The sequence below is a fragment of the Schistocerca serialis genome, chromosome 3 (assembly GCF_023864345.2).
Source record: "Schistocerca serialis cubense isolate TAMUIC-IGC-003099 chromosome 3, iqSchSeri2.2, whole genome shotgun sequence".
Classification (NCBI taxonomy): Eukaryota; Metazoa; Arthropoda; class Insecta; order Orthoptera; family Acrididae; genus Schistocerca; species Schistocerca serialis.
The window spans coordinates 267,941,208-267,959,309 of record NC_064640.1 but is presented as its reverse complement, the minus strand read 5'-3'; the positions used below and the strand labels follow the sequence as shown (position 1 = coordinate 267,959,309).

Below are 18,102 nucleotides of genomic sequence, written 5' to 3'. Positions count from 1 at the left end.
TATTGATCTTTTTCTGCATGTGGTACAGTTTAGGATACATCAAAAGAGTGCACGTAAAATTTAAAATAATGAGATAAATGTCCAGTCATCTGTGCTCAAAATTCTTCGAAGTGGCTGGTCCTCAAAGTGTTAAGTTTTAGACGACAGTAAAACGCTCTGTGATTTAAGAAATTCATCCCACATTCTCACATGTAATATAATTCAACTTGCGTAAAAGGAAATTTACTTTGAAAGTAATGCTTTTCAAACCACTATTCGTAATATTTTCCCCAAGACTGTTTGAAATAGGTTCGTTTCAGCAGTTACCAGAGAGTGCCAGAAAACATGTGTTACTGCGCTTGCACAACTACGATAGCATATGACACTCGTATGTTCGTAAGTATAAAGCATGAATATATCTTACATTACATCAGAAACAGGACATCAGAGGATACTCTAAGAGCATCATTAAGTTTGTAAAACGTACTGAATTGTGTAAATCGGCTTGAAGTGCACATTCGTATCTCCTAATTCACAATGAAGAAGGCCCCAACCTGATATTAAGCTTTTCAGTGTCGTTTTTGGGATGTACATTTTCTTGAAGTACCGGTACTGTACATAGAAGAATCCTGGAGATACTAGAAGTTATCAGATAGATTATATAATGGTAAGACAGAGATTTAGGAACCAGGTTTTAAATTGTAAGACATTTCCAGGGGCAGATGTGGACTCTGACCACAATCTATTGGTTATGAACGGTAGATTAAAACTGAAGAAACTGCAAAAAGGTGAGAATTTAAGGAGATGGGACCTGGATAAACTGACTAAACCAGAGGTTGTAAAGAGTTTCAGGGAGAGCATAAGGGAACAATTGACAGGAATGGGGGAAAGAAATACAGTAGAAGAAGAATGGGTAGCTCTGAGGGATGAAGTAGTGAAGGCAGCAGAGGATCAAGTAGGTAAAAAGACGAGGGCTAGTAGAAATCCTTGGGTAACAGAAGAAATATTGAATTTAATTGATGACAGGAGAAAACATAAAAATGCAGTAAATGAAGCAGGCAAAAAGGAATACAAACGTCTAAAAAATGAGATCGACCGGAAGTGCAAAATAGCTAAGCAGGGATGGCTAGAGGAAAAATGTAAGGATGTAAAGGCATAGCTCACTAGGGGACAGATAGATCCTGCCTACAGGAAAATTAAAGAGACCTTTGGAGAAAAGAGAACCACTTGGCATGAATATCAAGAGCTCAGATGGAAACCCAGTTCTAAGCAAAGAAGGGAAAGCAGACAGGTGAAAGGAGTATATAGAGGGTCTATACAAGTGCAATGTACTTGAGGACAATATTATGGAAATGAAAGAGGATGTAGATGAAGATGGAATGGGAGATACAATACTGCGTGAAGAGTTTGACAGAGCACTGAAAGACCTGAGTTGAAACAAGGCCCCGGGAGTAGACAACATTCCATTAGAACTACTGACGGCCTTGGGAGAGCCAGTCATGCCAAAACTCTACCATCTGGTGAGCAAGACAGGCGAAATACCCTCACATTTAAAGAAGAATATAATAATTCCAATCCCAAAGAAAGCAGGTGTTGACAGATGTGAAAATTACCGAACTATCAGATTAATAAGTCACAGCTGCAAAATACTAACACGAATTCTTTACAGATGAATGGAAAAACTGGTAGAAGCTGACCTTGGGGGGAGATCAGTTTGGAATCCATAGAAATGTTGGAACACTTGAGACAATACTGACCTTACGACTTATCTTAGAAGAAAGATTAAGGAAAGGTAAACCTACGTTTCTAGCATTTGTGGACTTAGAGAAAGCTTTTGACAATGTTGACTGGAATACTCTCTTTCAAATTCTAAAGGTGGCAGGGGTAAAATACGGGGAGCGAAAGGCTATTTACAATTTGTACAGAAACTAGATGGCAGTTATAAGAGTCGAGGGACATGAAAGGGAAGCAGTGGTTGGGAAGGGAGTGAGACAGGGTTGCTGCCTCTCCCCGATGTTATTCAATCTGTATATTGAGCAAGCAGTACAGGAAACAAAAGAAAAATTCAGAGTAGGTATTCAAATCCATGGAGAAGAAATAAAAACTTTGAGGTTCGCCGATGACATTGAAATTCTGTCAGAGACAGCAAAGGACTTGGAAGAGCAGTTGAATGGAATGGACAGTGCCTTGAAAGGAGGATATAAGATGAACATCAACAAAAGCAAAACAAGGATAATGGAATGTAGTGGAATAAAGTCAGGTTATGCTGAGGGAATTAGATTAGGAAATGAGACAATTAATGTAGTAAATGAGTTTTGCTATTTGGGGAGCAAAATAACTGATGATGTTCGAAGTAGAGAGGATATATAATGTAGACTGGCAATGGCAAGGAAAGAGTTTCTGAAGAAGAGAAATTTGATAACATCGAGTATAGATTTAAGTATCAGGAAGTCACTTCTGAAAGTATTTGTATGGAGTGTAGCCATGTATGGAAGTGAAACATGGATGATAAATAGCTTAGACAAAAAGAGAATAGAATCTTTCGAAATGTGTTGCTACAGAAGAATGCTGAAGATTAGATGGGTAGATCACATAACTAATGAGGAGGTATTGAATAGAATTGGGGAGAAGAGGAGTTTGTGGCACAACTTGACAAGAAGAAGGGACCTGTTGGTAGGACGTGTTCTGAGGCATCAAGGGATCACAAATTTCGCACTGGAGGGCAGCGAGGAGAGTAAAAATCGTAGAGGGAGACCAAGAGGTGAATCCACTAAGCAGATTCAGAAGGATGTAGGTTGCAGTAAGTACTGGGAGATGAAGCTTGCACGGGATAGAGTAGCATGGGGAGCTGCGTCAAACCAGTCTCGGGACTGAAGACAACAACAACAACAACTATCTCATGTTTGGCTCTTTATAATGGCGTAATGCCATACATCCCAGAAGATGAAAATGTGCACTTGAAATTCAGCGAACAATTGGAACTAGCCAATACTGTGGAATGAAACACTTCGTTTCAAATAAATTGATTGCCTCAGCAGCAAAGATTAATTAAAGCTAAATTTCTTTAGAAAACCTACAAAAATTAACTTCATTGTTCTGCAAAGTAAACAATGTTTGAGTACCAAAAACGCGGAAATAAAATAATATCAGAAAACTGGAACTAATAAAATATTTTTGCCTTCTGGAATTTTATGAATGGATTTTAATTCAAGTGATAGCTCCCAGACACAGAAATCCATTTTGTTTCCATTTGATGTGGAAGCTGTAAATGAAGAAACGAAGAGGAAACAGTGTACTCACTAAACGTAAACACGGGTCACGTGGAGACTACCCTCTCCCCACTACAACTCTGCGCATACATGGAACTGGCAGCTAGGGCCCGCCAGAAAAATTTTTCTTGTTAGCATCTGGCTGCCTGTTGCTACTGCCGATATAGCTAACAGCCACACTTTGAGTAGCCAAAAGCGAGAGAAGGTACTGCTCATATGTGACTCAGCTGCGCATGCGCATGGGCCCGCTGGCAACTGCCCAAATTAACCTAATGTAAAACAGTTTTGACATCACTTTCATAGACAGTAGTTTATTGTCGCGAAGTATTGCATGGTCTTCGTCCTAAGGCCTTTGACATATTTTGCTGTTGCCAGACACTTGTGTGTGCACAGTGTTTTATTGTTGTAAATGGCACATTTCTTCTGTAACTTAAGTTTCATTTTGATTTTTGGTTCTCGTTTATGTTTTATTGCTACAGTATTATTGTCCAGTAGCAGGATACAGTAATATTCTTTTTTACAGTATCAGTTCTTACCAGTCAAAACTACAAAAATTTAACTCAGAACTAAAACAATGAAAAATTCTCAGAATTTTGAAAAATTCCAGAGTTTTTCCCGGATCAAAAAATTCTCTGGTTTTTCCCAGATTTTCCGGTTGTCCCGGGGTGTATACACCCTGAATATACAATAAGCTGAACTAGTTCCTTTGCTGATAACATAGCATAATCAATCCAAGCATGTGTACAGCAACAGATAATACGGTAAACAATGTTCTTCAAAGTATCAGAAAAGTCATGTTTTTTTGCAAATGATCAGTTTCAAACAGACAACATATTCAGTTCTGCACATCTGGCAGTACTATATCAGTGATAACTGTAACAGATGGTAATGAAATAATAAACAGAGTGGAAACTTCAGAATTTTTAAGTGTCCATATTGATGAGAGTCTTAACTGGAGAAAGCACATTTTGGAACTCTTAAAACTAGTTAGTTCAGCTGCATTTCACTTTGAATCACTGCAAATATTGGGGAGAGAAATCTATAAGCTGACATATAGTCATAAAAAATAATTTTCTCAGGTCACTCATCTTTAAGAAAGAGCATCTTCACTGCTCAAAAGCAACCTGTAGCACAAAAAGGGGTGCGCAATGCTGGACCTAAAATTTTTCTTCACTTAGACAGCAAAGCAGGAAGTTCTCTCACAACTCCTCCTATTCCATACAAGAATTTCTTTTACTGTAATGTGTAAAAGTGATGGGTAGGAACAATTAACTAACATTCATACATCTTTATTCAAAATATAAAAACAGTTGACTCACTCCAAATCATTACTATTTATCAAAAAAAATGATCCATTGAACAGCAATCAACCATTTAGCTTTTGTATCCAGTTTATGGCCAAGTTTACACTATTTAAAAATGTTTGTAATGAATGAAACTGATTTTATTTACAGTAGTACCTCAACTTTTCCTGTACTGTCAAAAGAAAACACCACAAACTTTGATTTTAAACTTAAGTTCCAAATAATGCTGATAATTGTAATATTTTTGCAATAGCAATATTGCAGACCCCAATGACATTATAAATATTATAATTGTGTAAGGGTGGAACTACTTTCTAAAATTCAAATTCTTAGAATATCAAAATTTAAGTGTTCTTTACCACTGAAAGAGAACAGTCCATTTTAAATGTTAACAAAGCAACACACAAAAAATTACCTGCCATCTTCACCCTCAACACCGTTTTCAACTTCAATATCTGGAACCAAGTAATACTGCAAAGGATTTGGCCACATATCGTCCTTTATAACCTGCCAACCAAGAAAGTTCATTTGTATATATATATCAGTGCTAGCAATAAAACTACATCACAGAGCACTCAAAATTATGTTTTGCAAGAATTATCAAAGGTCTCTGCCAGAGTATGAAGCAAGGGAGGGGGGAGGGGGGGCAGGGGGAGACCCTAACACAACAAGCATTATTTGGCTAGGAACTATCCAGTAATACACAGAAATCTCCATTTAAAATTTTAGGTGTTTTTTCCTAGTGAGTTAACCTGTAATTTCTGTTCAGTTTCCAGGAGTTTGTTAATTGATTTTCCATATTAAACATATAGTTACCAATTTTGATGATGTACTGAACGCTGAAAACTGTATATACATGAAAAATTAAGCTAGAGTGAGCATTATAAAAGTGATTTTAAGGGGAGGTAGGATGCCACATGGGCAGCAAAATTTACCAAATCTATTAACTATAAAATTTGAGTTTTTTCTGAACATGAAGTTTAAAATGCAACAGCTCATTCAATATTTCATAAATTAAATCAATTCTAGAGTCTCTTTCACTTGTAAGTATGGTTTGTATGCTGTCCAAAAATCACTGAAGAATCTCTTACTTATGCAGAAAAATGTACCTATAGCAACAAATGCAGCCAATAGTAAATCAAAAAATGGTGAAATTTCACATGTAAAAAAAAAAATAATAATAATAATAATAATAATAATAATAATTGTTATGTTTCTGAACTTCCACTGCTATGAGTGTGAATCCTGAATCCTTCCTTATATGAATTTATTTGTAAAAGTATAGACAGTGGAAATTAAAATGTCCTGTGGTGCCCCTCTTGCTCCAAGTCAGCCCGTTTGACGTCCTACCCCCTCTTAAGAGCAATTAAAACAGAATAATATAAATGAAGCACAAATACTCAGATGATTAACGAAAACTTTGAAAGCCTGTAACTTTAATCAACTGAGAGTTTAGAAGCACCTCAGTGCACATATGAGACCTCACCTATTAAGATGATGATACCACTGACGAACAGGAAAATTTGACACGTAAGGCTTACACACTAATTGAACTAACTTATGCTAAGGGCAACACACACACACACACACACACACACACACACACACACACACACACACACACACACACACACACACACACACACAAGGGAGGACTCAAACCTCCAACAGAGAGAGCTGCACAAATCGTGACGAGATGCCTCAGACCGCACGGCCCTAATTAAGCTATATGATTAAGTCATGAACCTTCACATACCAATGAAAATATTAACACAGCACAAAACCCCATCAGCACACTAACAGATAATTTGGAATGTCTTTATAATAAAATGAACAACAGACTGAATTAAATATCTTTAAAATCCTGTATTTACTCTGACACGTTATCCCAAGAAAAATCAGAAACATTATGAAAAAGTTACGGACATAATTACAGATTCCTGTAAGAGCATGTTTGACATCCCTTGATTTAAGTAATCTGTAGACTCAAGTGCCAAAACAAGAAGCATTTAATAATAGCACACACAACTTTCTCGAAAATAATAAATTAAGCACAGAAAAAAATACTGAACAGAATATACCAACAGGAAGTAAGGTTCAAAATCCACAATGGTTTGGCAACAATTACTGCAGACATTACCATCAAACACATCAAGACAATATATTTGTTTTGTACATAAAACCACCTTTTCTTGGTACACTGTAATTTATTCCTCCCAGGCACATTTCACCTTTTTGCTTTACTCTAAGACATCTTCTGTGGGACCTAGAACAATACAGTCTCATTTTGATGTGTGTTAATATAGAGTATCAAAAAGTTCACAACGCATTTTTTATGTAAATAAGTAATTACTTACAGTCTGTTGGCATCTGCGTTTCCTCTCGTCTAGTCTGGAGGTCGCACCACCACTTGATTTCCAAAACATACACATATTTTTATATTCCGAATTGTTTCTTCACACTGTTCACCATGTTTACCTTTATTTTTGTGGCGGTAACATGGTGAACAGCGAAAAATTTGTCCAGAATATAAGAATGTGCTTATGTTTCAGAAATGAAGTAGTAGTGGAACCTCCAGACTAGATGAGAGGAAACACAAATGCCAACAAACTAAGTAATTACTTATTTACATAAAAAACCCGATGTGAGCCGTTTCATAATGTAAAAATAACACATTTCAAAATAAAACTATCATTCTATATCCCACTGAAGGTGCCTTCAAGTAGAAAAATAATTAAATAAATAAAATATTACAGTCCAGAAACAAAAGGTGATTTTATTTATAAAACAAATAGTTTCGTGCTTCCTGCAGAGAATGACTACACAAATGAACTCGACATACACACAATATTAGTATGTAGGAAAATGAATATTACATTACAAACTATATGCTAGTGGCAACAGCAATGGTTTTATGAGAGTGGTTACACAATTATTTTAGAGCAAAGCAATATGAATTTGAAAATTAAATTTATTGTGAAGCATGAGGAATTTCAGTCCTGAACTTTTCAGATAGTGAGAGGTAAAGGAACTCAAACTACATAAAAACTGAAATGAAAAGAAAACACAATATCTAGAATGAAGTGCCGAAGGCCAACGTAATGAATGTATTCAAAATGTGCTGAAGGAAATTGAAGCTGGAATCTGGAAAAATAAAAGTCCAACTGCAGTAAATCCCCAAATTAACAAAAGCACTTTTATAGAAGTCCCGCATTTATCGAATATTTCTGCCGGTCCCAGCAAACCTCTAATAACATTATTCCACCCTGCTTTTAATGAACCCTGCTTTAATTAAAAACATAATGTGAAACACTCTGCAGATTAAAATCCAGTTTTTACACAATTGATAACATGTCCGAGTGTTTCCGATTTCTTTCAGTTTCACACATCTTTTGTATGTGTAACAGCAGTGTATGGTAATTGATTCTTTTGGTTTATACATATCTAGAGTCATCGAGGGGAGATCAGGAAAAAAATCAATTTCCGTCTTGCCTACAATGCTAACCTAGTGAAACGAACTGACATCACAGTTACTGTGTTACAAAGTGTGAGACACATAGTGTTGTCATTTTACTGTTGAATTTATCAGTTGCACTTTTGTGGAGTTATGACCTGCGAACACAGATAGCTTATGATTCATCAAAAGCTGACAATCATCCACAACATCGAAGACAATTGCAACATAAAACTTTTTTTGACATTGTGAAGAAGTGTTTGGCACTGTCTTCATTGTGAGGCATTCTCAAAAACAAGAAAGTCTTATTAAATGTTGGAGCTAGAGATTCCTCTGCAACAGGAAGAACATTCAGATGTCAACATTTAGCAACAAACAATTATTTTAAAAAGATTACAAAGAATGAAGTTGCAGCATTCCTATAAGTGGAAACACATAGCAACAGAACAATTAGGAAATTGCTCAGTATGTCAAATGGATGGTTGGATAGTTTTTAAGGGGGGGGGGGGGGGGGGGGGTGTTCAGTCTCTGATTTCAGAGTGTAAGTGGAGAGAGTGGACGTAGAAAGTGCAAATCATTGGAAGAAATAATTAATACACGATTGTGGGCCCACAGCATTTATAACACAGATGAAACTGGCATCTTTTACAATTTATTAGGTTGGTGAATAAGTCTGAGTACATTTGTGGATCTTAGAAAATGAAGTACAAAGTGGAGAAATTTGCAATGAATGAATGACTACTATATTGTTGGTAAATAGTGATGGAAGTGAGAAATTGCCTCCACTGATGCAGGGAACTTTAAATCTCTTATATGTTTTAAAAACATAGAAACACTACCTTATGCTTATTAGTACAACAGCAATGCCTAGAAAACATCTGAAATCTTCACAAGATTTTTCAGGCATTTAAATGCTAAGATGGGTGCAGCAGGCAGGAAAAATAGTGCTTATTATCAACCGATGCCCTGCACAGCCAAAGGGAACACCATTTCTGAGGAATGTAAACAACACATCTACCAAACTGCACACCTATCTGCAGTTCTGGACCTGGGCATAAAACTCTCTCTTACATACAGAAACTGAGCAGCAGTTGTCTCGAAGTCAATTACATAGCTTGAGAGGAGGAAGTGATGAGACTCGACATTCTACACACTATGCATATGTTTGTTGCTTCCTGGAATAGTGCATAACAACATATTTTGGTAAATTTTTTCACAAAGGCTGGTTGTGGTACATCAGCTGCTGTTGAAGTTGGTGTTGTTCCAGAAGAAGAATGGACTAGCATCACAAATGTTTCTGAAAATGTGACATTCCAGGACTTTTTTCCTTATGATGATTACATTCTGACATCCACAATAAAGATGAATGACAGAAATTGTAGTGGAAGAACACAGCGAGTTGACAATGATGGAGGAGGAGGTGACTGTTTGTGTAACTGCTGTGCAAGGAACTGACACTGTCAGGAACTACTATTCTTCTTTTAACCCTTTCACTGCTGCCTGATGTGCACACACATCCTCCTACGCCATTCCCTAAGTGCTGTGAACATGTTTATGTGCGCATTTTCCTACAGTGCTATGGACGTCTGAATGTGTTCTGAGCCACTGACCTCTTACTGCTGCAGACAAGTTACTTCCATACCTAGGCGAATAAAAAAAGTTCTGAGTACTTATCACACAACATATATGCCTCCTTACATGCAGTCTTCAATCATTTATGCGCTATGATGATTGTTATGACCAAATCATTCACAATGTGAAAAGATGTGATTGGGCACATCGCATGCGACTGTCCTTCAGATATAAAACCCTATACTGTAGTACAAATCAAGATACCCATCTACTCTCAATTTTAAATAAAATTTTGATATCTTACCTACATTTCATTTACTGCAATATATGAGCTAAAACCAACCAATATGCAAAGTTTAAGTAATGTGCTTTTATCTCTGCAAAATCTTTACAATATCTTACAATTTTTTACTTGATTTGATGCAGCACAGTAACTATAGCATATAACGAAAAGTAATTCAGTTCTTTACCGAGTAACAATATCAGATAGTAAGGTGTGCGAAAATCGAGTATTTTCCTCTAATAATTTAAACAAAAATTGGATAGTAGGTGTTTCATATTGGCCAGAACACCATCTCTCAGCATAGGCACCAGCATGAGGCGAGCAGTACAGACATAACAAACCCGCCTCGGCACGGAATGTGAAGAACACATCTGTAGCAGCGAAAGAGTTAATGTGAGTGAGTCAATTCTAAGAAACGTCAAAAAACTGGAGTGACACTTTCAGTCAAGATAATACACAGGAAGGACAGAACAAATAAATAACAGGAAACAATTATGGTGGTGACTAAGAAAAGCGCATCACACTGTGAATGATTTCAAGACAGTTGTGCTTGTACAATCAAGTGGTTAAGCATGTCATCTTGAAATATCACAATAAAAACTCAAGATAAGCTGACTGAATTGCTCTCTCTCCTAGGTGCAATAATACTGTACTCAAGTAATACTGTACTTAAATCTGTAGCCGATTACTGGCGAGTTTGTAATTAAATATGATTCTGAGTCACTCCCTCCATGTAACTAGGAAAACCCACCAATTAAGGAAAACTCCTAGAGATGGAAGAAATATTTGGGTCCTCAGCGAGTCACTGAAAAGGAGTTTTACTGTAGCATTCTTAATGAACAAGAGTAGTATAATCATTTTTTTCAGTTCTCCTGTTAAGTCATAGACAATTTTTCTTGCATACCTAGTCACAGAGCCATTCTTGAACATTTATGCTTTTCTAGGCACTTGTGACTGGAGTATATTGATTATTCATTATCAAGTGTTGGTTGCTAAATATGCCGAGCATCTGGCATGAAGCTGTTGCAGGTGAAAGAAACATTAATTCATACTCTACAGTCAAGTTTTTATCTAAAAGTAGTAGAATGTCTTCTACGGAAACAAATAATTTGGGGAAAAAATACCTGGTTGTAAATGTTAATTATGAGCTACGTCAAAAACTAAGAAGCTAATTTTCTTAAACTGAAGCCAATGATCTGTAAATGGTCAGCATTTAGTCTTTCAAACCAACAAGTCATGCAGAAGTGGCCCGTAACTTTATTTTCTCCACATTATTTTAACAAAAATTATAGAACATGGAATTAATTAATATAACAGGCTCTACCTTTAAATGCAATGCTTCTAGTTCTGCAGTTATTTTATCAATGTGCTGTAAGTAATGAACTGAATATACCATTACACTTACATAAACATTAAAAAGGGGCTGCTCATATGTGTAGGAGTGTCTACATACACCAGCCTATACTGTGCAAGTTTACAGCTGTCAACTGAAGGGTCTATCTCCACTAATATTTATTATCGCATCTGATGGATTTTGTATGTAACTTGTGGATCACAAGGAAGTCTATCACTGTCTTTTTATGGCGATTATATTCCGAACTTTTATCCACCCTAAAACAACATGTGTTTCTCTTATATGTTCTACGATAAATAGTTGCAAATTAAAATGACTAAGTAGTGCCACACAATTTCTCTCGTTCTTTTAGACTGCTTGAACACGTCAAGTTGAAATCAATAATAGCAGTGGACAATACATTGTAATTTATGTATTCAATGTTACCAAATCTGTATTTTTCAAAAATACTTTTCTTGTTATTCCCAATATGTATTTTATATCCCCTTTACTACCGTCATCGCTAGTTATTTCTCGTTTGCTTTCTTTACTGTTTGCTCAATGTGCCATATTGAAGAACACTGGTGATAGACTACAAAACTCTCACTCCTTCCTCAACTACTGCCTCCCTTTCTAGTCTTTCAACTCTTAAAACTGCAGTCCAGTTTCCATACAAGTTGCAGGTGACCTTTCCCTCCCTGTAGTTTTCCCCCGGTAACTTCAGAATTTCGAATTGCGTATTCCAGTTAACAGCGTCTAAAGCTTTTTAATAATCTAATAATGCTATAAATGAAGTGAAACTATATAGTTCCAGAGACCATGACAAGCTTCTAACATCTATAATGTATATATGCAGACTAAAGCAACGAATGAAAATTTGTACCAAGGCCGGGATTCAATCCTGGGTCTCACGCTCACATGAGAGATGCGCTAACCACTATGCCACCCTTCCACAGAGGCTTTGCACAACTGCACATACTACAATAGCGTGCCTCCCTCCTCTATCCAAATTCCCATTCACCCCTCAAGCCCACTTTGTTATGCCCCTAAACTCTTGACATAATTGCAGAGGCTCTACAACTGTACTGGAATAGCACCTCAGTATCGAATGAAATGGGGCTCCTGCCTGAAACCCACGTACAGGTGCATTAATCAAATGAAACTATATGGCTCCCTGGACCTTTTCATTCACTGTTGCAGTTTGCTTATAAAAATTATAAATGAAGGTTTGCTTTTTAAAAATCTCTCCCCTAAGAGAAGTTGTACAGTCTGTATTGCCTTGTGTTCCTTCATTTCTCTAGAACACAAAAAGGTCTTCCCTGAGGTTGGGATCTGCCAGTCTTCTGTAAGTAACACCTGTTAGCCACTGCCTTCCATGGAACTTTGATTATTACATACTTCTTGATCTCTCTCTTATCTTCCATACTAGGTGGAACAGTTTTGTCATGGTCAGTCCTCCTGAAGATCCTAATAATTCTAAGAAAATCTTATGAATGATGAAATTACATCTTCCATTGCTGTAGCAAATTCTTCACACAGTATCATTTCTCCCTTCACATTTTTATCTATTCCCTCTTCCCTTCCCATGGTTTAGTCTTCAAGTTTGATTCCTTAGTATAGCTCTTCTATACACCCCTTCTATCTTTCAACTTTCCTTTCTTTACTTTGCACTGGGTTGCCACCTGGATTCTATCATTTTCATTTATTTGTTTAATTTTCCTCTATGTGGCATCAGTCTGTCCTATGGTCATGCATGCTTCAACAGCTTTGCATTTCTTCTCTAGCCAGTCATGGTTTGCCATTCTGCACGTTCTGTCAATCTGATTTTTCAGATGTTTGTTTTCGTTTTTGGCTGCTTCATTTGTTGCTTCTTTATATAGACTCATTTTGTCAATAATGTTCAATACCTCATGTTATCAAAGGCTTTCTGCTAGGCCTTCTCTTTTTGCCTATTCGACTATCTGCTAACTTCACTGTATCATCACTCAAAGCTACCATCTCATCTAATGTTTTATTTCTTTCCCTCTAGCAGTCATCACACATGTTCACTTTTAAACTTTCAGCATCTACTTCAGTTTATCCTAGAACCAACTCCTTAATTTCCAACTTTCCTGCAATTTTTTCAGCTTTAATCTGCTGTTCATAATTCACCCCTGCCTCTCAAAACAATGACAAGTATGAGTCTGAAAGTACAGAGAATCACTTCTGCATGATATTTTTCAGAAAGACAAGTGCAGTTTCTCTATTAACAGTGTACATAGCACCCGTGTTGAGAACAGATTGAAAATATCACAAAATAAATCATATTTGTTGAAGTCCTCTGGATAAGATGCATTATGAAGTGTATCAGTGAATATTCATTCCCTTTCAGAGGACACTTGTGTTCACTATATTTACTGTTTCGTGTTACATACATACCGAAGCAGTGTTCCTCAATCTGTATAAAAAGATGTAGCATGTCATTAGTGCTACTAGTTTCACAAAATTCGTGCACTGTAATGAATATAAAGATCCTTCTCCCTCATTTCACTTAGTTAAAGACATGAAACTCTTAAATTTTATGTATATAATTTGATCACTCAACATTTGATTACTGAATTTCACTAACCACTTGTCTCTGACATAACACATACGATCTTCGGTTCAGAGTACCCGGCACAGTCTTAAGATATTTGGTTGTCAAATGTCACACATGGTGCATACACAGTGATAACTAAGAGCACAGTATTGACATGAATTTGATACAAACTATTACAATATAAGTAATGTGTGTGTGATATGATGAGTGAATGCTTAAATACTTGGTTGGGATAATGTTCTTGTTTTTATGAAAGTGCTATGTCCTTTTATACAGATTACGAGGAAATCTGTTCTATTACACATATAATACTCAATTAGTAAATATGATTGGTGCAAGGGCAATAACCTCTTGTAACAGGAATGAATATGTAACAGCACACTTCATAGAGAGGTAGGAAGTGATCACACTTTAAAATGAAAGAAAGAGAAAGGGAGAAGCAATATTTGAGAATAATGTATACCTGAAATATTTCTTTGTTTTAATTTTTGGCAACTGTATTTTGTTGCAGCACAACAGCAAAAGCCATGATCATGGATGAATTATCAGCACTCCAGAAGAAAGCAGTTATTTTTTAAAAAACATCTCCTTCCTACATGCATACATTTGAAATTTTATTAACAAATAAAAGATGTACATAACAACCGATTTCATTATATAATTAAATAGTGTACAACAGAGTGCTGGTAGCACTTGCATTTGACAGACTGTAACCTTCATTCCATTTACTGCTTTAGATTTTTCTCCATCACCTGTTATGTACCATTAGCTTTATCTGTCTTTCCCTAATGTAATTTTAATTCCGACTCCTAATTCCAGATTTTAGCACTGAATGAGTCCTATGCCACCAAGTTTCAGAAGAATCTATCACAGACTTCAGAAGCGAGAATAAATTTTGTATTGGAAATTTGTGTATAACGCTCGGTTACCTTGTATATATACAACAAACATGAGCTGGATGTAACTTTACTGTAAGCTTTCTCTCTTGACCATGTCTTTAAGAAAGGCTGCTTCAATACACACATGCTTTAACATTCAAGTATACTCGCAGAAACAAAGCATTTTTTGTTCTCCATTATGCACTTATATACAACATTTGAAGGTGGGGTCCCACTATCTTTCAGTCAGGCAGTAGGCAATACTTCATTACCAACTAACTCTGAACCAAAGATTAATTTTTATACAGATTAGTGTTCTTTTTTTATTAGAGCCCTGCAGACTGTGTATTTTATTTTGTAGAAAATTCATCATACACAACACAAAAAACTAACAGCTAGTCATAGAGCTGATTTGTACAGATGTGCATAAACACAATATCTGATTAACCAGTTTCTATCTAGAGATGCATTTGAATACGAGCACTTTGCTACAAAGATCCCAATCTCTGCTGTTGCCAACACCATGCCCCTCACCCTCCAGTATATAATCACTATGCAATATAAATCTGAAACACTGTAGGGCCAAATAGTCACCACTAACTAAATATGGGCATTGGAAATGGGCAGGCAACTGTCACTATAAAAAGTAGAATACAGCCTGGGGTATCATATAACTGATTATCATTCAAACTAAAATTGATTATATGTAGCTTTTTACTATCACATATGATGGCTTCTCCAACCTGGTGGACAGGAAATGCAGCAACGGGATTTCTTTCTCTCGCATCAAATTATTTCACTACAAAGACTTGTTAAACAATCAACACTGAAATTTTCTGTTAAAGAGTCCACTCACTCATTCCCATCAATGGCTACATGGACTTCAACAGGAGAGGCATGTCTCACTGGCTCAGACACTTTCAGTGCAGACAATACCCCAAATGTGTTCACAACACATGTATAAAGACACCTGCAACAATGGTCTTTCAATTACAGTACTGCTTAACACATACCTCACCACCACACAGTTCCTTGATCTTGATCATACAAATGGCAAAGTGAAGAAATTTCAACTAATTACAGATATTTTGAAAAATCTATAAAGAAAGGGTAAAATAAAGCCTTGAAATTGCCCAGTGAATTGTGAAACTACATACATATTAAATCAAAGAGTGGAATGTTTGACCCTGTTGGCTTGGCAGCTTCACCAAGAAAATGTTCTCTAAATGTAGTTAGTTTATTTGTGAATCTTCCCACCCACTTTCAGCACTCTCATAGCTGGTTGTATAACTCTTCACATATGAGCAGCTAACATTTGGATGTTACTACAATGATTTTCTAAATAGACAAATGTGCCACACTGACTCAGATCAGTTTTCAGCAGCAGGCAACATGTCGTATCAGTATTAGACACAGAGGTCCCTAACTATTACATTCCTTCCTTAGCAGGTGCAGTTGCTGAACAGAAAACTCTTGTTTTCCTCAGATACTTGCACACAGTGATGAACACATCTACTTTTTGAAACCAACACTAACAGTAAATAATGAGATATCCTTAACTAATGTTAAATGATGTTGAAGTTTTTAGTAAGCACTGACACACTGTCTCATAAGATAAAAAAACTGTTTATTATACTTAGCAAATTATTTCACTGGAGACCGCAATGTCTCAGAGTGCTTAGCATTACGAAGATGCATAAAAAATGTTTACAAAAAGCATATTGCATTTCTCTTCTTTTACTCAGACTACTTTGAATGTGTGTGTGTGTGTGTGTGTGTGTGTGTGTGTGTGTGTGTGACATTAAACATTGTAGAGATGACTATTAAAAACAATACAAAATACATAATCTTTTAATAACACACAGTACTTGTTTTTATATATTTTGCAAGAGTATTTACAAGTGGTTTTAATATTGTTTTATTAGACTTGGGAGTTGATATCAAAAACTGCAACTTCTACACAATAATAAATTGATAATTGAATAGCAGAACCAACTGATTAAGGCAATCAGTTATTGAGAACCTGCTTTCATTATAAATCACAGCTACTGCTACATCATCAGTCAATATTTTAAGCATAACAGTGTGTGTCCAGGCAGAAAATGAAAGTCACAGGTTCTTTATAATTATCCAACAAAAACAACAAACCTGTGTCACTATTGTGAAATAGCAAAGTACTGCATACAGAATAATAAATAATAAATTCTAATGGCCTGTCACAGCACTTGCTAAGCTGCTGTAATGCTATACATAAGTTGTTATAACACAGTTCCATAATTCCACTGAAAGAGTTGCTGAACAGAATTTTGCTCCCTCACCACACGGTGCATGATAATAGCTAAAATTTTAAGCTGGCAACATTTCTCTAGAGATACCATAATCAGTCTTGATCACAAACTTTTATTACTAATTTGCAATCAAGATATTTCAAATTACCTAATCACATCACTGCTTGTTCCAATAATGTTTTCAAAAATTACCTCTCTAATGGCCTACAGCAATTAGAGGAGTGATAGCAAAGATACAGCAACTTTCCAAAGGCAATCCATATTAACAGTTCTACAGTCTGCTAGCTGTGGAAGAAATTCAAGCTAAAGCAAAATCTCTCGGTGACTGATGTGAATGGATGAATGCGGATGCATTCCACACAGATAAACAAGCGCTGCAGTACATAACCACCAATGCACTCTTTCATCTCTTACACACCTCAACTGCTTCAGTTTCTCTCCACTGGCAACCAGGAATGCTGTGGCATGTTCTGCATAGGAATTCTCTCCCCCCCCCCCCCCCAAACAATTTATGGGCATGAAATACTATTTATTTTGTTTACTGTGAAACAAACATCATGTTTCCTTCAGGATAGGTAGGGGTAGCATCTTGGATTGGACTATGACAGTATATAGTACCCACAGTAATGAGAAACAGCTCCGCAAGATCACTAATTTGACACACAGCACATCTCATGGCAAAAACCAGGTGGAGAAAAAGTCAGAAGAATAGGAGGCAGCATAATTTGGTTTAACATCCTTTTTTTAGAGCAAAACAACAGTGTCAATAAATGATGTTAGGCTTGAAACCTTAAATCATATGTCTTTTTTTGGAGGGTTGGAGGGGGGGGGGGGGAGGGGGTGAGGCAGGGTGGCAATGCCCAGCAGGTGAAAAACTGAAAGAGTTGTAATGGGATCTATAGTATGGAGGAAGCTGGCTACAGTAGCACCAACATGATAAAGTGAACAACGTGCTTCAGAAGATGAATCCTGTACTATACACAATGTGCAGATTTAGATTTTTTTTTTTTTATGGAAAAGAGTGTATTCATTTGTGTCTACACTCTGGCATGTCATGCCACATACCTCAGTTTCTGTATGGCTCTTTCCAGATAAAAATTATGAGACACAACAGAAGACTACTGTGAGTCTGAACACACAAAATACAATAATTACATCAGTGAG

General features: G+C 36.4%; 1 protein-coding gene across 3 annotated transcripts in view; it reads right to left on the bottom strand.

Moving 5' to 3' along the window:
* LOC126470045 (protein SET) overlaps window positions 1-18,102 on the bottom strand; it is a 61,884-nt gene that overhangs the window by 27,089 nt on the left and 16,693 nt on the right. For all 3 annotated transcript variants that reach the window (XM_050097542.1, XM_050097543.1, XM_050097541.1), the window contains exon 5: window positions 4,968-5,059. In XM_050097542.1, coding sequence (XP_049953499.1) covers window positions 4,968-5,059 — 92 coding nt within the window. The remainder of the gene's footprint in view (window positions 1-4,967; window positions 5,060-18,102) is intronic.